The following is a 25,326-nucleotide window of genomic DNA, read 5'->3' on the forward strand; positions in this document are numbered from 1 at the left end:
GAAGGGGGTGAAGGGATTTCGTCTAGAAACTAGGGTCGCCAACCCCCCCCCCTCGCCTGAGTTCTTGGGCCTTTAATGTCTGCCTAGTGAAGCTTCCTTTCCATCTATGTTTGGGGGAAAAACTGCACATGCTAGAGTTTTGTACACTAGCAGGTAACCATTTAAACCACAACCCCCAAAGTTGGCAACCACTGGTGCACCTTTATTTGTTCCAGTTTCCTCTGCCTTAGTATAGCTAGGGGTAGGATAAGGTTAACAACTGACTAGGCAAAAATCCATCCAGGGCTGCTCCTGTGTTCTTAAGAGAGGTATGATCTGCAGGGTTCAGCTGCTGAAACTTTTCATGGCCTGGAGCTGACGGAAAAACTTCGCGCGTGGCTGCAAATCAAAAGTTGGCAGTACTAATTGGGCGGGGGCAAAATGGAATCCAGGGCCAGCTTCTTAGGCTGGGGAGGGGTAGGGCGTGTCTCTGAACAGGGAACTTAAAGATCCTTAGGGGGCTGAGCAGGGCCCCACCTTGCGACATGAGAAGGAATCTCTCATGTGAAGAGCGCCTGGAGATCAAGGAAACTCAAGAGCTGCAGCAGGGAATGCTGGGAAAAGACACGGCTTCCCTCCGTTTCAACTTGCCACCTCTCTGCGCCATGCCCGGATAATGAAGGACACCAAAGTACAAGTCTGTGTTATGAGTTCATATACATATATATTTTTTTGTTTTCTTCTCGCAGCTTTAGGCGAAATTTTCGGCAGTCCCGCATTACATCTTTCGGCCATGGAGCCGAATCCGGTGATTTCTCAGACACTGATTCTTCTCAGCCGGATCCAGCTCCTGGAGAACTTTGCCGGGAAAACTGTTATGCTCAGTGATTCTATTTTGCTCCCTCACCCTTGGGTGGGTGGAGGGGGGACTGTGGCCCTGTCCCCCTCCTGACCCCGGTGAAACAACCTTGTAAACATTCAGCCCAGGCCATCCTTGGCCTCAGTTCCTTTTTCCCTCCCCCCTCAGCTGTCTTTGTTTTGCACATCACAAAAAGAGAAGCAACCCAGCTGCCCCGCCCCAGGAGAGGGCTCTGTGGCCAAGTATCCAAGGAGAGGGGGTTGTCTTTAATTTCAGAATCAGCATACGGTTGCAATGACTCCTCCCCTTTCCACTTGTAATGTGGCCTTAGATTTGGCAATTTGAGGAAAAAAGGAAAGGAAGCTAGTTATGAAAGAGGGCAAGGGTGTCGTTTGGAAAGAGGAAACCAAACATGCCCCATGCCTGCCCCACGCCCCTAAGGCAATACCAATGCTCCTCAAAACAGGGGGTTGGTGGAGGAACCCAAGTCTTAAGAAAGGACGTCTACCCTAGAGAGAGAAGAAGCCATGGAAAGGAGAGCTTGGCAACAGGAGGCGTCAGTGGGAGAGGACCAAAGAAAGCCTCCCTCTCTTGCCAAATCAAATTGGTCCTGGGAACAGCTGAGGAGCAGCTGAGGAGCAGCTGAGTGGCAAAGGGCCTACTGTGCAATGATGGGGGCATCCCCACCCCCCGCCGCTCTGCTGGGTCCTTTTACTCCAATCCTTTGTCTTTCTTCCTTAAGGTGGAAGAAGATTCTTAAAATGGGTACTGCCTTCTGAACAGCCACTGAAAAAGAGGGGAACGGTGATCCTCCTCACCCCAGCCGCTGTGTCCCTGCCCCTGACATGGGACCCACATAATCTTCAGAGTACGGGGAAGAAAGAGGAGAACGTCAGCCCTGATGCTTCCTAGTGAGCAAAATCGCTTAAGACCCAGAGCTGGAAGAGGCAGCAGTTGACTCTTTTGGAGGCAGCATTGGGTGTATAGCAAGAAAGAGAAGCAGCGGGTTTTTTTGGGAGGGAGGAGGTGGTTACGTGGGGGCTATTCAATCTCTAGGATAAGATCGTCCCCTTCCAAGCTCATATCTGGTTTGACGTAGATTTTTTTGATGGTGCCCGACAAGGGAGAGTTGACCACTGTCTCCATCTTCATGGCGCTCAAGACGCAGAGTGGCTGCCCCTTTTCGATGGGGGCCCCCTCCTTCACTTTGATGTCTATCACTTTTCCGGGCATGGGGGCCCCAATCTGGCCTTTAACATCCTTCAGGGCTTTGGGGTGGAAATGCATTTCCTGCAGTGGGAGGAGTGGAAAAAAAGAGAAGAAATGATAGCATCATAGTCCAGAGGTCTTCTTTACCGATGTACTATCTTTCTATGTGCGGGGGTGGGGAATCTTTTTTTGTTTTTAAACATGGCAGGAAACTGGCTAGAGGAAAAGAGAGAAAGACAAAATAGCTATCAGTGGCTGGTTCCGCACATGTTGCATAATGCACTTTCAATGCACTTTATCAATCATTTGAAGTGGATTTTTTGTTCTGCACACGAAAAAATCCGTTCCAAATGATCTATAAAGAGGATTGGAAGTGTATTATCCAACGTGTGCAGAATCAGCCAGCTATAAATATTCTCCCTGATGAGCTTTCTATGTGCAGGGAGTCTGGTGTTTATATAAATGGGGACACATTCAGCCATGCGTCTCTCCTCTCTGCATTCTGAAGTGGTACCATATCACTACATTCTTTTGAACATATGATTCAGCTCATACAAAAGGGAACGGACAGATGAGGAGAGATCTGTTGACTGCTATTCGCCATGATAGCTAATGGAACTTCCATGTACAGAGGTAATATACCTCCAAGAAACAATGGAGGGATACAAGCATATACATTACAAGGAAGCAATTATTCCTGAAGGTCTGTTCTGCTCACAGTGGCTGGAGCAAAGAGCCCACCTTGTCCTCTTGCATCATGGGACAGCTTCTTCAGCACCCCGGTGAGCAGAACACCTCCACAGGATCCAACCCAAGACTTCCAATATATGTAACATGGCTGCATTAGAAAATGCATGGCCCTAAAACCCTCGTGTTACTTCATTTTAATGCATAAATTTGTATTTGTCCTTGGAAAGACACAGACAGCATTGAGGAATGCCCAAGACCGAAATCAATCTTCCGGATGTTTTCCTCTTGTTTCCTCTTTTTCTGTGGATTGGTGAAGTTCTCTTGTTTCCGGGCAGGCTGCTGTTAAGATACCAGATTCTGGATTAGACAATACCCTGCTTGGAACATGCCAGGAAGGCCTTGATACCTGGGGGCCACATGAAGTAATAATAACAAAAAAATCCCTACAGTGCTTCTGAGCACGTGCAGAATGTTCCTTCTGTGTTGCTATCTATATCTTCCCTCCCAGATATCAAGGCATTATACATAGTGGTGGGGTTCACAGGAGCCGAACCCTGGAACTCCAACCAGTCCCAGCGTATCCAGGATTGAGGCCAAGGATGGCTGGGCTAGACGGCTGAGAGTCCATCTTAGAGCCAAGCTACAAGTGACACCTGACAGAGGTTGGACACTTGTCAGCTTCCCTCAAGTTTTGATGGGAAATGTAGGCATCCTGGTCTTGCAGCTGTAATGGAGAGCCAAGCTGTAAAACCAGGACGCCTACATTTCCCATCAAAACTTGAGGGAAGCTGACAAGTGTTCAACCTGTGTAAGGCGTCACTTGTAGCTTGGCTCTCAGCACCTCTGATTTGAGAAATTCAGCCCTGACTTGGTGAGCCCCCGGCCAGAAACAAGAGATCAGCCTAAACAGAGGGAAGGAAACGGCCCATGCTTATTCATCATTTAATCACCCATTATGAGTAAGAGTTGTTTTAAAGCTCTCGCTAATTTCATCCCAGCAGCTGATTGTTATCTGCTTTATAACCCTAATGCTGATGAATCCAGTTATTTATAATATGCGTAGGGTGGGTTGGAAGAGGGAAATGGAGCCCTTTTAATTACCGGAAGGTTATTCAAACCAAACAAACACACATAAACATGCAATAAATCCCAGTACGCTCCCTGTCTGTTAATCGGCGCTCCAGCTCCACCACTCTCAGCCATATAGAGATCTCTGCTTGTTTCTTCCCTCGCTGCTCCTTATACCTGGCAACTGCCTTCTATAACACTGGCATTATGTCCATTCTCTCCCTCCTCGGAACCCACCTTTTCTTTGAGTACAACCCCGAGTCCCCGTCCCCAACTCAAACAAAGCTGATAACAACAAAACCAGTCTCCTGCCTCCATCCTCATTCTCCTCCCACTTCCCCCGTCCCCTCTTTTAGATTGCAAGGTCCTTGGGGCAAGGTCCCGTTTTCTCAGGTGTTGTTCTGTAAAGCACTCTATGCTCTGATGATGTTCTATCAATAATGGAAGTTTTAAAAAATCCAAGCGTACAGCTTGCTGGGATACAAAGCTGAGCTGCACTACCCAACTCCAAAAACAACCATCTAACTCCTAGCAGGGTCTAGTTCTGTAGCCATTCCCCCTCCCCGCCACAATCTATTTATATTGCAACAATTTATTTTCTCACCTTTATAGCTTTGGTGTCCTTGACCAGAATGGAGCGCAGCTGCCCATTGAGCTCAAAAAATACTTCTCGCTGTCCGGCTCTGTTTAAGTCTCCCAGAGCTAAGGCTTTGATGTGGAGGGTCTTGCCACGTTCCAGTTCTACCTGAAAGTGGGAGACAGTGAGCGGTGAGTCCCTCTGGTAGCATAGGTAATCCCCAATCGGAGCTTAAGCAAGATCTTAGTTTAAGAGTTAGGCACCAAACCCTAATCTAAGAATTGTATGAGGGTTCTAGATCAGTAGTCTTTAACTCATCATCAGGATCCTTGAGTGGGTCATGGAGAATTTGGAACCTATGCCAATTTTTGTGCCTCTTTTTGGAAGGACCTGCTGCTAGTGTGCATGTGTAGACAGCAAGGGAGCCACATCCCCTACGTCTTTATAGCATATGAGCTGAGAGGGGCAACAGGACTGTGAATTTAAGCTACTGAGCATACGAGAAGATTTCTCTATGGCTGTAACCCTTCTTCTACACTGCTATATACCTCTGCGGCCCACTCTCCTGGCCTTGATGATGGTGATGCTAGCGTCGAAATCTCAGGAGGTCATAGCCCCTCTCTATACTGCCTTGGTCAGGCCGCACTTGGAGTATTGTGTGCAGTTCTGGAGGCCCCATTTCAAAAAGGATGTGGACAAAATTGAGAGGGTGCAGAAGAGAGTGACGAGAATGATCAGGGGTCTGGAGACTGAGCCCTACGAGGAAAGGCTGAGGGCCTTGGGAATGTTTAGTTTGGAGAAGAGGAGGTTTAGGGGGGACAGGATTGTTCTCTTTAAATATTTGAAAGGCTATCATTTGGAGGAGGGCAAGGAGCTGTTCCAGTTGGCAGCAGAGGGTAGGACGCGAAGCAATGGGCTAAAACTACATGCACAAAGGTACCAACTGGATATTAGGAAAAACCTTTTCACCGTCAGAGTAGTTCAAAAGTGGAATCAGCTGCCTAGGGAGGTGGTGAACTCCCCTTCACTGGCAGTTTTCAAGAAGAGGCTGGATGAATACTTGTCAGAGATGCTTTAGGCTGATCCTGCACTGGGCAGGGGGTTGGACTAGATGGTCTGTATGGCCCCTTCCAGCTCTATGATTCTATGATATCATAACTTTGGTTCCCCTTCTTCCTGTCATGTGACTGCAAGATCACATGCTTGCAGCTTTGAGGGTCCTACGCTGCCCCCTAGGGATTAAAATGGGGCCTGGAGTTTAGAAAGGTTGAAGACAACAGTTCTAGACTAAAAAGGACCATTCACAGTGGCTTCCTCTTGTAGACAGCAGTGAGTATTATTGCCTTTATTATTGTTGTTGTTGTTACCTCTATTTATAGCTCACTTGTCCAGTGAGGTCTGCTTTCTGTGTCAATAATGATATATTTCAATGAGTCACTAGTGTAGCTTCTGTACTTAACAAATGTTTGTCACTTGTGCCTCTAAGGGAAATTACAAACAGCACAAGGGTTGTCGAAGCTTTTGTGAACTGCAAGTATCTGCAGTTTTAAGTTTTCTAGCCATTTTTAGGTGGAATATATGTATGGTTAGGAAGCTGAAGTATATCTCTCTCACCAAAAAAAAGACAACAGAAACTAGTATAAAAGGTCATTTTATCCTAATTGGCAACCTGCCGGTTACTTGATTCAATTGTTCTGATCATATTTTGTAACCTGCTTTGAGTCTCAGGGTGGGCTATAAATAATAAAAAGTAATAAAATCACACAATATAAAACGTGGTAACCTGACATCATAAGATATCCAGTAAACAATGGGGGTAGGATCACAAAAGATTGAAAATAGGATTACAAAAGTTAGAAAAACAACGCAAAAAGAAAAAGGTCTTAGACAAGACACCCTTTTGTCCCTGGGGCAGGGGGGATGACCCTATGGTGGTCCTGAGGAAACAAATCCTGCAATACTGCCTGCTATTCAGCCAGACTATTGGTCCCTCAGGCCAGTATTGTGTCCTCTGATTGGCTGTGCCCCACGGTGTCTCAAGCACATGAGAGGTGTTCCCCAACATCTGCTACCTGAGATCCTTTTTCCTGGAAATAGTAATTTGGGATTTTCTGTAAGCAAAGCACAAACTCCACCCCTGAGTCATGCCCCTCTCCTTCTGTATTTGTGTTTGTTTCATTCTCTCACATGTGGTGTCACAAAGCAGACAAGAGGTGGCTTGCCTCTTCCCTCTGAAACATGCTTCTGGATGGAATGAGACTCCAAACTCTATCATCCGCTCTGATTTTGAAATCAAGGAGCGGTGCTGAGAGCCAGTTTGGTGTAGTGGTTAAGAGTGGCAGAACTCTAATCTGGAGAACGGGGTTTGATTCCCCCCTCCTCTGCTTGAAGCCAGCTGGGCGACCTTGGGTCACTCACAGCTCTCTTGGCGCTCTCTCAGCCCTATCCAACTCACTGGGTGATTGCTGTGGGGATAATAATAACACAATTTGTAAACCACCACTCTGAGTGGGCATTAAGTTGTCCTGAAGGGCGGTATATAAATCAAAATTATTATTATTATTTCCCCCTCAATATGATTCATACAGAATAAAGAAAATGTGTCTTAGGAGCTGGGAGGCAACATCGGGGAGACGCTTACATGAAGATGCTCAAGTGTGGGGAGAAGCCTTTTGTTAACTTTCCAGGGCAACTGGTTGGCTGCTGTGTGAGACAGGATGCTGGACTAGATGGGCTACTGGTCTGACCCAGCAGGACTCTTCTGATGTTCTTATGAGTTAAGGGCAAAGTAAGGAGCGGTGGCCTCCGCTTCCTCAGGGGGGGCTCCCCAGGAAACTCCCCTCCCGCCCCAAAGTAAAGACCTTCCCATGGTCACCTCAAACTCCTCTGCTATCTTGGGTCCCTCCAGGAACAGGCGGGTGTTGAGACATTCGACTGGCCCAAAGTTGGCTGTAAAGTCCTTGAACTCGTCAAAGACCTTGGGGTACATAGCGGCGGAGAGGACGTCCTCCGTGGTAATCTCTTCTTCGTGCTTTTCACACAGCTCCTGCTCCAGCTTCTGGAAGTCCAGAGGGGGCAAAGAGGCACCTGGGCGACCCTCAACGCGGGGAAGGTCTTTCAGCACCTAGGGAAGCACAACAAAAGTCAGTGCGTGAGGGGGAAGTGGCAGGAGAGGCCACAGAACTCGCCGAGGAGCTAGGAAATCTCCGGAAGATAACCAGGGAAGATAAGAACGATGAAATTGGGATTGTGCGTGTTTTTTTAAAAGTTTTAATCACATTTTATTTATTGTTTAAAATGGTTATATCAAAGCCTATATTAAAGATGAATCCATGACCTGTCATGTTGATGATGACTTTATATCAAAGAATGAACCAGGTGCAAAAATATCTGACGTTTGAGGTCAAAAATTACGACCTCCCACCTTGTTATCACATGGGGGTTTCCTTACTTGCTAGTGGACTGACACAAATATCTTCCTCTGGTTTGACCTGGAAGTCATACAATTCATCCCCTGGTTACTAGGAAACCCCCACAGAGATCCTGTCCTCTAGCTTCCAGGAATCTCCACAGAGTTTGCCAGGGAACACCCAAAGAACTCCTCCTCTAAGAGTCTTCTCTACACTAGACATCTTAAATGAAGACGCTCAAGTGTAGGGAGACACAGTGTTAGCCAGAAAGTGTAGTTTCACCTCTCCCAAAGCAGAGGTGAAATTGACAGAGCCTTGGGAGAGGTGAAGATGAAATTAACAAACCTTCTGAGGAGAGATCTCTGTCAGCTCTGTCTTTTTAAACTATCCTCCTGTAGAGAGGTGAAACTGACAGAGCTTTTGGCTCTGTCTTTTTAAACTACACTTCCCAGCTAACATTGCACCTCCCTACGCCTGAGCCTCCTTGTGTAAGAGGCCTCTTGTAGAGAGACTCTAAGTTGCCAAGGAGCAAAGATCATACTACTTCAGGCAATGTTTCCTTTCTCTCTTTTTTTGTGGGTGAGGAGAGCACAGGATTTTGATACTGGTCTGAGAGTGCTCAGACGGATTTTTTGCCCAAGACTGCAAGCAGCAGGGAATCTGTAGCGCTTTTTCAACACATTGAGCCATTTATCTAGCATTTTCCTCCAACAGTTGCTTATTGGCAAACATCACTTTAAAAAATATTGTCTTCTAAGACTTTGCAACACTTATTTAGCGGATGTGGCAGAAAGCCTGAAATACAAAGTCAGTGGAAATCAATGAGGATAAGTAATCTGTGTGAGGCTATGTTCCATGGAGTTTGGCATGAAAAGAGAGTTGTTTTGAGTTTTTTTAAAAAAAAGGTACTCTAACATTTGCATAGATTCAAGCAAACCAGGAGTCCCATCGTTTTGGAAGAAATTTCCAGAACCTCTCCCAACAGACACGAACCTATTGCAGTTCATAGCCCCTTCTCCATTGGCCACTACGAACCCTACCTTGGATCGGAAGGGCTCTGGGAAGCCCCCGTATGGGATGCCGATATAGCCCTGTAGAAATTCTACCACGGAGACCGGGAAGGAGAGCTCATCTGCCTGGGCTTCCACATCCTGTCGTGTCAGGTTGTTTTGAACCATGAATTGTGCCAAATCACCCACGATCTTTGATGAGGGGGTCACCTGTATGGAGGAGGAAGGGAGAGGTGAGCAGCGAGGTCTTTAGCTGATAGAACAGAAACTGGCCTGATGAGACCCTTAAAAATAGAAGGCAAAGTCCATGGATTAATTGGACCAAAGCTAATTTACGTATGAAACGAACACATGGCGCCAAGGAAGACGTCACTGTGCCAAGGATTGACAAATATATCCTGATATGACTGGCAGTGATATCCCTTAATGTGATCGAGTTATCTCTGACCTACCACTTTTGACTAGGATTGATTGTGGTGGGCATTCTCCTGCCAGTCATGACCGTTGCCCACCACTGCTCTGAGTGGTGGTGTGTGGGGGAAAAAAAGAAAAAAAAACATTGCTGGCCTCTGGGCTGGTACATCACTTCCAGGCACAGTGCAGAAGTGGCAAGGAGTAGCTTTTATTTACCATAGAATCTCCAGCAATTCCTAGAACTACCCAATATCACTAAGGATTGTACCTGAAAGTGACACAGTGGTGATGTCACTAGTGATGTCACTGACATCACACACACCCCATGTTCCCTTCTGCTGGTTGCAGAAGGTAGAGCTTGACAACTCTACCTGTAGCTCTTCAAAGAAAAGGTACCCTCCAAAGGTACCCTTAGGAGTGAAGTCACAAATACTGCTGCTCCTCACTTTGTCCTCCCTCTTGTGGACCAAAGGACTAAACAAGCAGAGGAGCCGAAGGGCCAGAGTTAGGCATTCTCACCTTGATGAGGTCCCCAAGTAGTTTGTTCGCTTCCACGTAGGCCTTCTTCACCTCCTTGAACTTGTTCCCTAGTCCCATGCTGTGTGCCTGGAAGTGCAAGTTGGTGTACTGTCCCCCAGGAATCTCATTCTCGTAGACATCGGCGTTGCCAGATTTCATAGTTGCTGTGCAGTCGAAGGAGGCATAGAGGCCCCGTGCGACCTCCCAGTATTCGCTGTAGTCAAAAACTTTCTCCATTTGGATGCCTGATTCAATGTGGGTGATGGGGTAGAGGAGAAACAGAGATCACTCCCAGTGAACCCCAGACATTTGGATAGGAACTGGGAGCCCTACACCCCACCCCCAGTATTATTACCCCATATTGTAGATGGGAGGTGAGGCTGATAGACCTGCCTAAGGCACCCAAGTGAGTAAATGGCAGATTTGAACCCAAGGCATTCTGATTTGCAGCTCAGTCAATTAGCCACTCTGGTAGACCTGCTCCCTTTTCTTAAAGCTGAGATTTGCCACCCTCATCCCACTTGACCTCAATCCCATAACACGGGATGGAACCCTACAGATCCATTCTGTGTAGTGGTTAGAGTGTTGGATGGAACTGGAAGAACCAGATTCATATCTGCATTCTGCTATGGAAGCTTGCTGGGTAAACTTGAGCCAGTCACACGCTCTCAGCCTAACCCACCTCACAGGAGTGTTGTGAGGATAAAATGGAGGAGAGGTCAATGATGTACACAGCTTAGGGTCCCCACCGGGGAGAAGGGATGGGCATAAATGAAGTAAATCAATAAAATAATCCCTGGAGCCTGCTCCATCCCCTAAACGGAAACACCCGCCAGCTGGAGGGTGCCGACTTTCGCACCTGTGTCATACTCGCTTCCGCGGGTGCAAGCCACCATTGCTCCCATGCTTGGCTGGGAGGTCATCCCAGACATTGAATCCACAGCCACATCCACAATGTCAGCGCCTGCAGCCGCACAAGCCAACATGGAAGCCACACCAGCCCCTGAAGTATCATGGGTGTGGATGTGCAGGGGGACGTTGGGGAAGTGCTCGCGCAGTGCCCCAACCAACATGGAGGAAGCACGTGGCTTCAGGACGCCGGCCATGTCCTGCAAGAGAGAGCAGGGGGAGGCTGAGGTGGGTGGGGGCACTCAGGAATGAGAAGGAGCTAGTTCCAGGAATGTGCGGGGGGGGAGCAGTGTGAGGAAAGGAGCTAAGGGAGGAGCTAGTGAAGGGGAGTGGCAAAACAAGGATGGTGGGAGGAGCCAAGGAGAGTAAGTTTAGCAAAGCCAAAAGGGAGTTGTGGGAGTTCAGGGTACAGGAGGGAGTTCTCAGTTACGTGGGCTCCACACTGATCCCTACCTTGAAACATGAGTTCATGTATTTTTTTTCCTAGGCATCCCTCTCCCCTCTCTTTCTTTCTATCCATCTTCTCTCTTTGACTTCTTGCTGTTCTAGTCCTTGTGCAGTAGAGCCAAGATCTTCATGCTGACCTTATTTTTGCTTTGTAGCTCCCCGCTTCTTCCCCGGCTGCCAGTATCAATGGAAAAAATGCTGTTCCAAAAAAATCCCGTTCATAAACCTCTGCCTGAATTACTATGCCGGGGGTGGGAGGGTGAAGTTAACACCAGCCCCAAAACTGGCTAGCAGGGCTGCACCAAAACCTGGTCAAAGGGTAAGGAAGGCTTCTGCACTTCAGTCGTTCAGCAGAATGTGCAAAACCGTAGTGTTCAAGAGGCTATTTCTAAAAGAGATTAAAACGGCAGTAGAATGAACAGCCCAGGAGGACGCTTTTACAATGGAATAGTCCATTGCAATAATTATTGTAGGTGTCTCCTGCTTTTAAAGCATTATCTTTACCTTGTAATCCATTTTCTGTATTATTTCTAGTTAACCTGCCTTTGGTCGTTTGTTGTTCACATTGTTCTCTAATTCTGTAATCCTAGTCCTATTTGCGGGGAGTAACTCTTAGGCTAATAATTAGCCCAAAGCTAGCCACACAGCAGAGGATTCTTTTATTTGCAGATTTGGAGCAGAGGAGACACATCTACAGAAATGTGATATGCAGGAAGGCTTACAAAACCCCCACGGTTACAGATGAAGCCTCCCCCCACCCTGAGCCTCTTCCTCCTTTTACCTTGATGCCCAAGATATGAGTTCCAGCTTTGACCAGCTCCTCGGCAAGATTGACGTAATAATCCAGTGTGTACTTGGTCCGGCTGGGGTCGGCCACATCCCCTGTGTAAGAGATGGCGGCCTCCACCACGCCGCCAGCCTGCCCAGCTGCCTCCATCCCCAGCAGCATGTTGGGCAGGTAATTCAGGGAGTCAAAGACCCGGAAGATGTCCATGCCGTTCTCCTTGGCCACTTGGCAAAACCTGAGGAAGTAAAACGCAGCATCATAATCAAGCAAGAAGGAGGCACCAAGGAATTAATTACAACCTCTGCCCTGCAGGCTAAAAAAACCCCATCTAGGTTAAAAATTCTTAAACTGTGTCACAGCAAGCCTCTCTTACTGAAAAGATAAAGGATTTGAGCATATGCTTGCCTAATCACCCATGGTGAAGAGCAATCACTTACAGGTGACCATGCAGAGAACAGAATTTACAAATTGGAGAGAAGCTGTTTTTTCCAGATTTCAGTCCATCAGCTGTTTTTGACCCTTTCCTCATCCATTTTCAATGTATGCTCCTCTTCCAAATTTCTATTTGTCTCATGCAGCAAAACACCCAAATACTCATATGGTGCCTCTCTAGTTCCTTTGCTGGACTAACAGCAGTTCGGTGGGGTTTGTGTGATTTATCTCAGGAAAATGGCATGTGGGAAGGGATCAAACAAGAGCCCTGGCCCAAATTAGATCGCCTCCCCCCATTACATCTTTAAATGGAAGGTCTGAGTACAGAACCCTTCCGTCCCATTTAGCTGGTACTGCAGAAAGTTCAGTGTGGCAGACAGAGATCTTTGTTATGGACTGGTCAGGTTCACGGGCAAGGGTGGGAGAAGACCCTCGGTGGGCTTGTGGAATGTTGGCGAGGATTCTCAGGAAGAAGCCCTCGACTATGCATACGCTGTCATGCTAGCACACTGCAGAATTCTGGTAACAATTCAACTCCCTGTAAGGTTCTGCCAGGTAGATCTCAATGACTTCACTGCATGAGTTCGGAACTGCACGAGTTAAAGCGTTATTGATAATCTACTAGTTCAGCAATCCACTACGGGTTCACTGCCAGGAATGAAGTTCTGTGCCAAGTCTAAATAGAACTGTACAGCCCAGTTCCCACCCACCCCTTAGCTGCCAGCCTAGTCTAGGTTCCCACTTCCCATCCCCCAATAGTTATGGTGTACATGTAAGCAAAAACAAAGCAAAGCAACTAAGGATGAGAGCAAAGAATATGTTTTAGAAAGTTCAGGAGTTCCAAGGTTATGTATCCACGACAAGGGTTCTTCTTCTTAGGAGACAGGCAGACGAGGTCAGGAGGGGCCCCCTCCTCTGTACGCTTTCACAGGACAGAGACAGAGGAGACAGCCACAGCTGCCTCTAACATAAAAGCGCAATGTTCATTAGAGTCCAGTCCTTGGCATGCTTGATGTCTCTTATGCTTTCAGGTCAGGGGGTTGTCAAGCCCCTGAAGTATGGCAGGGGATGCCAAGACCCTGACACTCTCTGAGGATCTCAGCATTTTTGAGGGGAGAAAAAAGGAACACCAGATGAAATCCCTAGCTGTGGATGAGAGGGAGATGGTACCTAGGAAAACCTTCTAGTTAAAGTATTCAGTCCTCCACATCAGATGTTTTTAGCATTTCCCCGCTCATCCTTCTTCAAACAAGATCTGGATAGAGGGTTTCCTTTTGCAAGGTGGATTAGACGGAGGAATTTTGATTGTCCTCCACCCCATGAGCCTCAGGGCACAGTTCTCTACCACACATACACCCATCAAACAGTTAGATAAGTAAAATCTATCCTGATTTCCTCATTGTTTGCAGAATGTATACCGCAGGTTGCAGAATTGTGCGCAAACAGCTGTGTGCTTACTTGAAGACGGAGTTGTCTGGGTAGTTGGTGTAACCTACGGCGTTGGCCCCTCGCAGTAGCATCTGGAATGGGATGTTGGGGATGAGCTCACGCAACTCCTGCAGCCGGCGCCAGGGGCATTCGTAGAGGAAGCGCATTGCCACATCAAAGGTGGCACCTGAGGGTATATGGGAAGGAAGAGAGAATGGGGGAAGAGCATCCATAATCCAATGCTACACAGAGAGAGTTAATTTGAGCTAGGACTGAGTCCCCCAAATCTATTCTGAATGCCGAGCCAAAGCCCCTCTTAATATTACACAAGGGCGGAATATATACAGAGTGCTTTCCCCATCATACTGCAAATCTGGCATGAGCAAACTGGGTTGTCTTGTCAGAGGTGAACCCTGCCAGGAATGCTTGATGTCTGGCATGTCTTTTTAGAAATCAGCAGCTGATCTTCACCAAGGTCCACACCCTTCCAGCCTCATTCTGCCAGGTGGGACTTATGTCTTGGTGTGTGTGCATTTCAGCTCAAAACATAGAATCATAGAGTTGGAAGAGAGTGCACGAAATGCACACGCTAGGGCTGGGAGGCAGAGACCTCTAGAGAAAATAAGGGGAGACTGCAGGCTTTGTATATTGCTACAACCCCATGGTCCACCAATTGGGAGGAGAAACAAAATCCATATAATACCTTTGATTGGGGACCAACCAAAACAATCAATTGGAGCCAGACACAAAATTACCCATTCAGAATATAGGCAACGGCTCTACTGAAGCATTAGTGAGAAGAAACAACAGGTTCAAACAGGATCTAAGTAGAGTTGCTCCCTGACATCGACACCCTTGAATAGCACCTTAGTTTGCAGGGGTTAACTGAGGCGCTGAAGGACTGATGCCATTTGAGAGACACCTTGAGTGTTGGTGGTGAAAGACTCAGACTGAATTATATACAGCTCACCACAAATTTCATCCGAAAGCCTAAGAGGTAGAGATTGAGAGTTGAAAAGAAGGCTCCTCCCCGCCCCCGCTACCAACTGCATCTGCTGAATCCCGTACAACTAAATTATTTAGGGTTGTTCACAACTTGACGACTATGAGGATGGAGTCAGTTGGAAATAGTGATTTGTCTATTAACTGTGACATTCTTTTTTGCGAGAATCTTTGTGGCTACAATCACTCTGACCCAAGGTGACTTTGACACTAATTTAAGAAGAGAACAGGTCGCAGAGGTGTAGGTAGCACCACCTTGTCAAGTTGTTATGGACAGATTCCGATTGATCAGTCCAATGGATGCTGGCAGAATGCTTGGGGCCTTGAACACCATCATCTGTAATTGACATCCTTCAGAGGGCCAGGACATTTTCCTGGCCCTCTGAAGGAAGCTATCAGTCCATTAACAAGAAGTCTCTCTCACTCCTGCAACAGATCCACTGAGACTGAAGATAGCTATGTAATCATAGAAGGGGGAAAACATTAAGAGTTAAGAAATCTGCTAACTACGCATGTGCAATCCAACCCATGTTAAGCACTGTTAACACAGGGCCAAGCTACAAGTGACGAATGACACAAGTTGGACGCTTGTCAGCTTCCCTCAAGTTTTGATGGGAAATGTAGGCGTCCTGGTCTTGCAGCTTGGCTCTCCAACTGCTGTCCAATGGACTTTTCAACTGTCACTTGTTCACATTCTGCCAAGCTGCCTACATTTCCCATCAAAACTTGAGGGAAGCTGACAAGTGTCCAACCTGTGTCATTTGTCACTTGTAGTTTGGCCCACATTGATTTCAGTGGGAGAAACTTCAGAACTTACCTAACTTCAGCTGAAATGTACCGTAACTGATGGCCTTAGGTAATGGTTCAGAATATCATTCTCAAAGGATAGTCGATATGCTCAGTTTGGCAGTGTCCTATCAAATGATTTTGTCCCATTGTACAGAAACTAGATTATGTACTTTTGGGGGACAGAAGGATAACATGTGGTAACTTCTTACTGTGTATGCCTTTCCTTATATACTGTATTGTGATATGCTCCTTGTTTAAGCACCACAGTCAGAAAGACTTTTGTATATCAAAATTATCAACCATTTTTGCATTATTTTCACTGTTGTAAATGTTTGTCAAATATTTTATTTACAATTATTATTTTTCAAATAAAATATAGAGATAAAACATAAAAAAATAAGAAGCCTACCTTACCTAAGGAAGATCTGAACCAACTAGAGGCCAGTTTCAAACTTGTCAGTTTGGGTGATTGAGTGGGTGGTGGCAGAGCAGCTCCCAATTAACACATCTGCCCTTGATTTTGGCTTCTGGCCTGACTTTGAGACATTGGTTGCTTTGATGCATCATCTGCATGTGGACAAGGGCAATGCTTCCTTGCTGATCTGCCTGAATCCATTGGTGGGCTCTGATACTCTATTCTATTTAATTGTTTAGAGAATGGTGCAGGTGGGAGAGGTGGTACTCCAACGGGTTGTCATTTTTAGTTCAACTGAGAGCTAAACTACAAGAAACGAATTACACGAGGATGCTCACATGAAGGGAGTCATGTTAGCTGGGAAGCCGAGTTTTAAAAGACAGATCGGAAGGCTTTGTCAATTTCCCCTATCTACAGAGCCAGCAAAGATTGCTCCTCAGAGGGCTTGTTTATTTCCTTTTCACCTCCCAAAGGCTCTGTCAGTTTCACCTCCCCTTCTAGGAAGTGAAGAGGAACTGAACAAACCCTCTGAGGAGGCATCTTTGCTGCTCTGTAGAGAGGGGAAATTAACAAAGCCTTCCAATATGTCTTTTAAAACTTGGCTTCCCAGCTAACATTGCGACTCCCTTCACGTGAGCGTCCTCGTGTAATTCATTTCTTGTAGTTTAGCTCTGACTCAAAGCATTACCATTGTAGAAGCTGAGTCTGAGGGCCACCGTGAAGAGTGCCCCAGGGCTCTGTGCTTTCACCTAATAGCTGTTTGAGGGCACTACACGAGCTAGCTCATAGTTCTGGGGTTGGGTGTCATCAATATGCTGATGAAATTCAGCTCTATACTTCATTAAGCCTCCAGAAGCAGCTGTCTCTGTTCTAGAGCTCTGGTCAAGTGAATAAGGCACAGCAAGCTGAATCTAAATCCAGGAAAGGCAGAGGGCATGCTGGCTGGTAAAGTAGATAGCCTGGAGTTATTGCCAGTGCTGAAAGGAGTAATCCTTTCTTCGGTAAATTAAGTGAAGAACTTGGAAGGTACTTGCTGAAGGAGATGTAAGTTAGTATTGGTGCTAAAAGTGTTTTCTATCAATTACATTCAGGAAGCACCTATCTGAAGAACTGCTTCTTCCTGTATCAACTTATAAGTCATTACATTAGGCGTTCCTTATTGTTTCCTCCCACAGGAGGGTCCAGCTGGCGGTGGGCCGTTGCCCTGATGCCCTGAAACAAGTTCTTTCCCACCTTCTAGGTTTTAAGAGAGCTTCGTTTGTTTCAAAGAGACTTGGGTTGATTTTTTTTCTCTGAGGAGATCATAACTTATAGTTTTAAGGTTGTTTTGCCTGCTGGGCTTCTATATTGCTGTAATTTTTTGTATTACAAACTGCATTGAACCTATGTTTATGGAGAAAGGTGAGCTAATAATATTTCAAATATATATAAACTGCACACTTGTGAGCCAAACACTGGGATGACCTGAACATCAAAATACAACGTTCCACCTCATTTGCTATCAGGCTGTCAGCTCTCCCAACCCAGGCAGGAAGCCTCCCACTGCCAGCTCTCTTTGCTGATACTGCCCTAAGCAGTGGTGGGAGAATTTTTTAAAAAGTTGGCATCATGTGCCATAACTTCCAGGGAAATGTACATAACTTCCAGGAAAAACCTTGACGTTTCTGGCGCTTCCTAAAGCTGCCTTACATCACTTACAGGTTTTCCCTGGATGTGACACAGTGGTGCACAAGCCATCGTGATCCACCCATGACTTCCTGCCAGTTGCCAGGTAATTTGCTGCCAGTCAGGGATTCTAACATCATCCCCTAAAAATGGCCTGCATAGCTAGTTGCCCCATAGCTAGTCTAGACAAAGACAATCAATTCACGGATGAGGATGGATGGCTTAGTTGCCAATATTTGAAAATGCATAAGGAGTTGTTCATGCGGGAGCTAGATTGCTAGCCTCCAGACCTCTTTGAACCTTGGATTCACCTTGAACCCTGATCTGCAATGGGGCCCATTTAAAATTGATTTTAGAATGTGTGTGTGTGTGTGTGTTATGTGCCGTCAAGTTGCTTCCAACTTAGGGCAACCCTATTCTAGCATACATCCATCTTTTTCTTCCTTCCTGTCTGTTTCTCTCCTCTTTCTCTGTCTGTTTCCTTCTCTTAAATTATGTAAACTAACAATAACAAGAAGCAGTAGTTTTTTTCTTTCTGTGACTCCCTGGAGGATTAGTGCACAGCCCCGTTTTGGATCATAACCCACTGATTAAAGACCAGCAATGGCACAGACACCTTCCCACCCTAGGCCATAGCGAAAGAAAAACACACAGACATAATTAGGTTCTACTTTTTAAGATAAGTATGCATTCATTCCACTTTCCTAGATATCAAGGTTGCCAACCAACGAAAAACAAAATTAATCCATCTGCCCTTTTAAGCAGTTCCCTGGTTACGTGTATATTTTTAGAAACTCAGCACAACCACTTTGCTGAGATATTAAACCAAGTGTGAGATGACTTACACTTTAATAAAACCCAAGGCAACACCACTCAGGATTAAAGGAAAGGCCAGCGTGAGGATTTTGCCTTTCATTCCCCGTTAGCGTAATCAGCATGCACAACAACAACAAAGACTGAAAAGGAAGCAGTCAACAAGATAGACCCTGCTGGACATTTTGCTCAGTATCCTCTGTTCTGACTGACAGCAACTCTCAATCTTGGTACTAGGGTTGCCATACTCCAGGTAGTGGCTGGAGATCTCCGGGATTTAAATTGGTCTCCAGGCCACAGAGATCAGTTCACCTGGAGGAAATGGCTACTTTTGGGGGTGGACTCTATGGAATTATGCCATGCCATGGTCTTTTCCCTCCTCAAACCCCACTTTCTCCAGGTTTCACCCTCCAGGTCTCCAGGAATTTCCCAACTTGGAGCTGGCAATCCTACTTGGTACCAAAGATCTTTTGAAATTAGGATAGAGATTGGGGCCTCCTGCAAGCAAAGAAGAAACTCTACTACTGAACTACAGCTTCTGCACATATGAAGCTGCCTTATATCCAGTCAGAATTTTGTCCCATTTAGCCTGATGTTGTCTATTCTGACAATCAGTGGTTTTCTTCAGTCAAGAGCCTCTGCCAGCACTTATAATTGAGATACTTTCTAACTGCTAGGGATTGGCTATGAAGGGATTTGAACTCAGTTCCCTCTCCGGTCCAGTCCCACACTCACCAATCTCCACGCTGGCTCTCAGTAATCAACAAATCTACAGGGTCCCCAGCCTTTTTGACCTTGTGTGAACCTCTGGAATTCTATCACAGAGTGGTGGCTGCAGTCACAAAATGGCTGCCACAGGAAGTGGAGAGAACAACAAAATGGCTGCCACAGGAGGCAGCCACACACACAAGGATGTCCAAGTAGAGGGGAGAAGAGCAATAATTAAATACACTGGGAAAGAGGGACAAAAAAAATAAATTAAATATTGTGGTGGCAGCCACCAGTGAAACAGTTATTTTAATCTGCATACCCTTCAGTGGCCAGTTGGAAGCCTTGCTGGATAAGAGTCCCTCCCTCCCACTTTCTAAAAACACTTGGTGGGCTCCAAGAAGGGCACTGGCGGATGCCATGATATCTGCACGCACAATGTTGGGGATCCGTGGATCAAACTGAAGTAGGGTTGCCCGCTCCAAGTTGGGAAATTCCTGGAGATCTGGGGCATGAAACCTGGAGAAACGGGGGTTTGGGGAGAGAAAGGACCTTGGCATGGCATAATTCCATAGAGTCTACCCCCCAAAGTAGCCATTTTTTCCAGGTGAACTGATCTCTGTGGCCTGGAGACCAGTTGTAATTCCGGGAGATCTCCAGCCACTACCTGGAGGCTGGCAACCCTAAACTGAAGGCTTATAAAATCTGCAGAGGAAGTCAATTAGCATCGGCTTGCACTTCAGTCCCACGGAAAAACAGAGATCAGAACCAGTGCTTCAGCAGAAGGAAAGCCTCTGTTGATAAACTGAGTCCAAACCTTGCCTTTCCTGCCCCTCTCCCCAACATTTCAGAGCAAAAGCCTATTCCCTTTTGCTTGTTATTCGGCTCCATGATGTGAGGTGTGTATTCTATTTATGAACGCAAAAACAACTGTTTTTTCAGCACACTGGTTCTCAAGGCCGGGTACAACCTGTAAAGCCACCATTCAAAAACATCAAAAGATCATTAGAGGACATACTGAACAGAAGACTATAAGAAGCCAAAGAACATTACCATGAAAAGAAATGCATGTTAATTACATAAAGCTGTTTTTTAAAAAATGACTTTGCAGCTTGCTGAAAAGGGTCAAGCTGGGCAGGCAGTTGATTCTGTTACAGTGAATGTTTGCTCTATAGTGGCCACCAGTCCAATGGATAATGGAACCACCAAAAGATCTTTTTGTGCTAGGAAGGAACAAAGAGATACAGATGGGAGAAGATGCCCCCTCCATTACTGCAGTCTGAGATCATGACTGCTTTTAAAGGTAACTACCAGCAGCACCTTAGATTAGGTCTGCAAGCAAACAGCCAAGGAGAATAAGTGCCAGGAACACCAAAAACTGTTCAGCTTGCTGCATCCTGGACCACTTGAAACTTAGGAACTGCCTTCCCAAGGGCAGCCCCATGCAGAGCCCATGACAGTGGCCCAATCAGGATTTTTAAGTATTACTGATGGAGTAATAACAACAACAAATAGACAAGTAGCCGTTCCATTTTTTTAAAGCAAGCTTTTCAGTTGCACAGAGTTCTTCCTCAGACAGAGTCTCAGAGGGAAACAAAGCAGAATTTCATTACATTCTGTTTTGATGGGCCCTGGATTTTTATTTCCCAGCTGTTATAGCCTAGGAATGTGATAATGGTTTGTAACATCAAACATCTTACGTGATTGCCTGCAGGAGACAAACGATAGCCTGGGCATGAGAGAACAGCATGTAATGCCATCTATTTTTTATTGTCTTTTTGGTTGGAGCGCTGCTCCCAGAGAAGAATTTTTTGCTACTTGAAACTGTGTTTGTTTTTTGAAAAATTTAACAAGGACTGGAAGGAGTTGTTATGCCTGTATTTGCATAATCAAACCTCCACTGTTGCTGCTCTCAGCAAGTTTCCTGCATAGCTCAAGTGTCTGAGACAATTGGGTTTGATCCGGTGGCTCGTCTATCTCAGGCCACCGAGCTGAAGATAGTCTGGCAATCATGTCATGGGCCTGATACACTCACCTATCAACATTTAACAGAGTAAGAATAATACCTGTGCTTATAGATACTGCTCTTCTAGACGGATCAGTCACAGTGTCCCTCTCAAAGTGGTGAACAAAGTCAGTGTTATTATTATCCCCACAATGTAGCTGGGGCTACAATGGAGTGGGGCTGAGAGGAGTGGTTGACCCAAGGCCATCTGCTGAGCTCATGGCAGTAGTGGGAGTTGAACCAGCCAAGTCCTGACTCGCAACCCAACCACTTAACCATTATGCTACAGCAGCTCAGGAAACAGGGATGTGCTTGCAACACCTCAACAGTGCAATCCTAAACAGAGTTATATTCTTCTAAAACCATTGAGGTCAATGAGCTGAGAAGAGTATAATTCTGATTAGGACTGCATTCTACAAGATCTTCTCTCCAGTTGAGTTAAAAGCCAAGAGGGTAAGAGTTCTGGGTAAAAATATATTTGGGTAAAAAAAAGTTTGATGAAAGGGTTTGAAATATTCTTCTGTAGCTGCAGTGTGTGAAATGACGCACTGTTCATCATGAGCAGGCATTTCTTTACACACATGGGACACCACTCCATCTTTAACAAGAGCCTTGCTGGACCAATGGTCCATCTCGTCCAGCATCTCATTTCCAACAGTGGTGAATCACATAACCCCCAGGTAGCCACCTCCTCTGTCCAGCCCCCACCCCAGCCCTCAGGCACACTACCTCTGAACAGGGAGGTTTCACTTAATCATCAAGGCTAATGTGGTGGAGAGTGCCCTCAAGTCAGAGCTGACTTACGGCAATCCCTGGTGGGGTTTTCATGGCAAGAGACTCACAGAGGTGGTTTGCTATTGCCTGCCTCTGCAACCCTGGTCTGTTGGAGGTCTCCCATCCAATTACTAACCAAGGCTGTTCCTGCTTAGCTTCTGAGGTCTGACGAGATCGGGCTCACTTGGGCTATTCAGTTCAGGCCATCTCCTCCTCCATGAATTTGCCCAGTCCCTTTTGACAGATGTCTAAGGTAATGGCCATCAGTACATCTTGTGAATTTCACATGTTAATTGAATGGCATATAAAGAAGTACATCTTTTTCAATGATTTCCTGCCCATCAACTTGTCTGGGTGATCTCTAATGAATTTTCATTGGTTACAGTGATCCACAAACCCACAGAGGAAGAGAGGTCTATCAATGGGTATTAGCCATGATGGCTACATAGAGCCACCATGTTCGGAGGCAGTATACCTCTGAACATGAAATACTAAACGGGGAAAGATGCTTTCTTCCCAGAGGCATCTAGCTGGCCACAATTGGCAACAGGATGCTGGCCAGCCTTAGTACTTCGCTTTGAGTCCCCAGTGAGAAAGGCAGGCTATAAATAATGTAAATAAATAAAAAAATAGTCAGGGTTTTGCATTCATACCCTTATCACACTTCAATGACCTTGAAAAAATTCTCCTTTTGCTACTATAACTGTGAGGCTGGCAGGGGGATCCAAAACAGCCAGGAACTTAAGGAAATTAGTACTGATTTTTCATTCTAAGTAGATAAAAACTGCTGAGGTTAAAAAAAAAGAGACTTCTGTTAAAATTTATACATTTTTGACGTTAATAGTAGATTGACACTAAAGTGTACAAACACAGGCCTGTTCACATGGTGGTAGACATTTCCGCTGGGTATGAGAAAAACCACCAATTTTCCATTCATTACTTTCAAGTTCCGAGTGGATACATAGCAGCCAGGGCCGACTGAAGGCATTTTGTCACTCCAAGCAAGGTACTCACATCACCTCCTGAGCCTGTAATACCACCAGCTGGTTGATTTGGACCCAGGAGAAGATGCCAGCCCCCTCCTGTTCCAATTCGCGGTGATACATCAGGGCCCTCTTCATTGGGCAGCAGTAAGCAGTCACTTGGATGGTTTGATCCAAGAATCAGCCCTGATGGTAAGTTCTCCCCCTAAGCTAGGCTGTCTGAAACCTTGATGAAACCACATAAGGAGTGTTGTAAGGCACAACCAAGGTTATTTTATGAAGGCTGCAATCCTATGCACATTTACAAATGAACTAGTTCCTTTGGCCTTACTGACATTTGAGTAAGTTTGCAGAGAACCCTTTGTGGACTTCCAAATGCTGGCAAAAAAGACCCCCTCCCTAATTATTATCTGATGTAAGGCTGCCGGCTTCTTGCAGATCTCATTTCCACTTGAGGAGTAATTCAAAACATCAAGCAAGCTACATCTAACAGTTAAACCCGGCACCTCCGACAGCTACAACTCAACAGACCCCTTCTTACCTCCCCAGTTTTCTATGCTGAAGAGGTTGTTGAAGTTGTGGGCCACAAAGGGGGAGATCTTCTTCAGGTCGTGGGTACGGACGCGGGTGGCCAGCAGGGACTGGTGAGCATCTCGGAAGGTGGTGTCCATCAGCAGCAGCCCCTTGTGTTGGCGAATGGCTTTGGCAAAGCCGCTGGGGCCCTCACGCAGAAGGATGTCCCGGTAACCAGATGGCGGCTCACCTGTTATAGAGAGAAATGACAGAGGTGTGTGAAATGACGTAAAGAAAGTAGATAGAGGGGAACTTCTTCCTTCCTCTCTCAAAATACTGGAACTTGAAGACACCCAATGAAATCGGTGGTCAGTAAATTCAAGAGAGACAAAAAGAAGTACATTTTTAACACAATGTATGGAACTCACTGCCAATGTTATGGAACTCACTGCCAGAAGATGTGGTGGTGGCCACTGGCTTAGTCTTAGTATGTTAAAAATGAAGGTATCATTTCACACTTGCAGACAGAGAAATATCCAATCTTAGAATTCTCTCCTCTGCAATTAGAAAACTAGCACAACAGAGTAAAGGCTTATTGGCTTATTTTTCATTTGCAGGGAATTTTTTTTACAGGAGTTTTTTGAACTGTAGCATCTGAAGTGGGGTAAGCCCATTCCACCATCTCATCATGCTATACAGGGTAGACAAGGCTTTAAAAACGGGAATTAGACAAATTTATGGAGAAACTGATCTATCAACAGCAATTAGCCCTGATAGTTAACTGGAACCTCCATGTTCAGAGGCAGTGTTAAAGTACATGACAGTAGCCCTTTTATGGATGTGCTACTTTCAGTATTTAAACCGTGCTACTGGAAAAAGAAGGACAAGGATATGGGGTTCAATTTAGAATGAACAAGCTTTGTGATATTTGTTGACATTTATTATGCAAAAATAGCAAGGTCTACCCTAGAATTCAGAGTTACTCAGAATTCCACAGAGAAGCATCAAGATCCAGCAAATACCCTCCAAACTCTGTTTTCCTGAAAATGAGAATTTTTGGCAGAGTAAAACGAGGGCATCAGCTGAACTCTCCTTGTTTGGCTCTCTCTATTTGTTACACGATAACTCCCTCGAATGCAGAGGAATCGGAACGAAATTTGGAAAGCATAATCTGATCACATTCCTGTATTGCATACTTGAACACTAGCCTGACCCCCTGAACCTGTTTTCGAGGGTGAGATGGGAAAAATGCGAAGGCTATTGTAATGCAGTAATTGTCTTGAGGATCGAGATGTCGGAATGAAAACCCTTGTGCATGCCTGATGTGCAATTCTCCATTTTGAATGCCAGCTTGACCCCTGCACCCATTTGCGATAGGGATCAGGAAAGATGTAAAACACACATAGCAATGAGATTGCTGCCTCGAGCGCTCTGATCTTGTAATGAAACCTGTTATGTATATTTACAATATGATTCTCCATTTGATCACCAGCTTGACCTCTACACTTGCTGTTTGGGTTTTTTGGGATGCAGAGAATGGGCTGGAAGGAAAGATACAAATTATGTAATAACAAGCTGGGTCCACAAGGAATTGCAGAGAAAGGAACGGATTAATTATCTGGAAATCCACACAAATACACCCCCCAAATCTCCCTTCAGAGTTCTGTAAGAGGAGCTGGAACAGGTTCATCTCCCCTTGTCTCTTCCCCATTCCCATTTTTCCTTTTCACCTGCTTTCAACATGCTGTGCCTCCTGGGGAACGCTCAGTTCCCATCAGACTCCCCAGGAACCCAGGGACAAAAGGCAATACAAAAGAATACTCCACTAAGTGGTCTCAATCAATGCCCCGCTATTTGATGGCCAACGGGCCCCAGAGGGGGTCCCACTCATTATCGGTACCATTCGTTAATCCCTCCTGCT

General features: G+C 45.9%; 1 protein-coding gene across 3 annotated transcripts in view; it reads right to left on the bottom strand.

The window, feature by feature from the left end:
• Positions 1-239: 239 nt before the first annotated feature.
• The window catches only part of PC (pyruvate carboxylase), a 367,605-nt gene continuing 342,518 nt past the window's right edge, over positions 240-25,326 (bottom strand). For 2 of the 3 annotated variants that reach the window (XM_054992419.1, XM_054992429.1), the window contains 9 exons: positions 23,434-23,655; positions 13,769-13,925; positions 11,873-12,113; positions 10,595-10,844; positions 9,736-9,980; positions 8,833-9,012; positions 7,258-7,506; positions 4,410-4,550; positions 240-2,128 (listed from right to left, as the gene is read on the bottom strand). In XM_054992419.1, coding sequence (XP_054848394.1) covers positions 1,880-2,128; positions 4,410-4,550; positions 7,258-7,506; positions 8,833-9,012; positions 9,736-9,980; positions 10,595-10,844; positions 11,873-12,113; positions 13,769-13,925; positions 23,434-23,655 — 1,934 coding nt within the window. In that variant the 3' untranslated portion in view covers positions 240-1,879. Of the gene's footprint in view, positions 2,129-2,972; positions 3,077-4,409; positions 4,551-7,257; positions 7,507-8,832; positions 9,013-9,735; positions 9,981-10,594; positions 10,845-11,872; positions 12,114-13,768; positions 13,926-23,433; positions 23,656-25,326 lie in introns of all 3 variants that reach the window. The other variant, XM_054992437.1, reaches the window with a different exon arrangement.

Source organism: Eublepharis macularius, chromosome 1 (genome assembly GCF_028583425.1).
Source record: "Eublepharis macularius isolate TG4126 chromosome 1, MPM_Emac_v1.0, whole genome shotgun sequence".
NCBI classification, from domain to species: domain Eukaryota; kingdom Metazoa; phylum Chordata; class Lepidosauria; order Squamata; family Eublepharidae; genus Eublepharis; species Eublepharis macularius.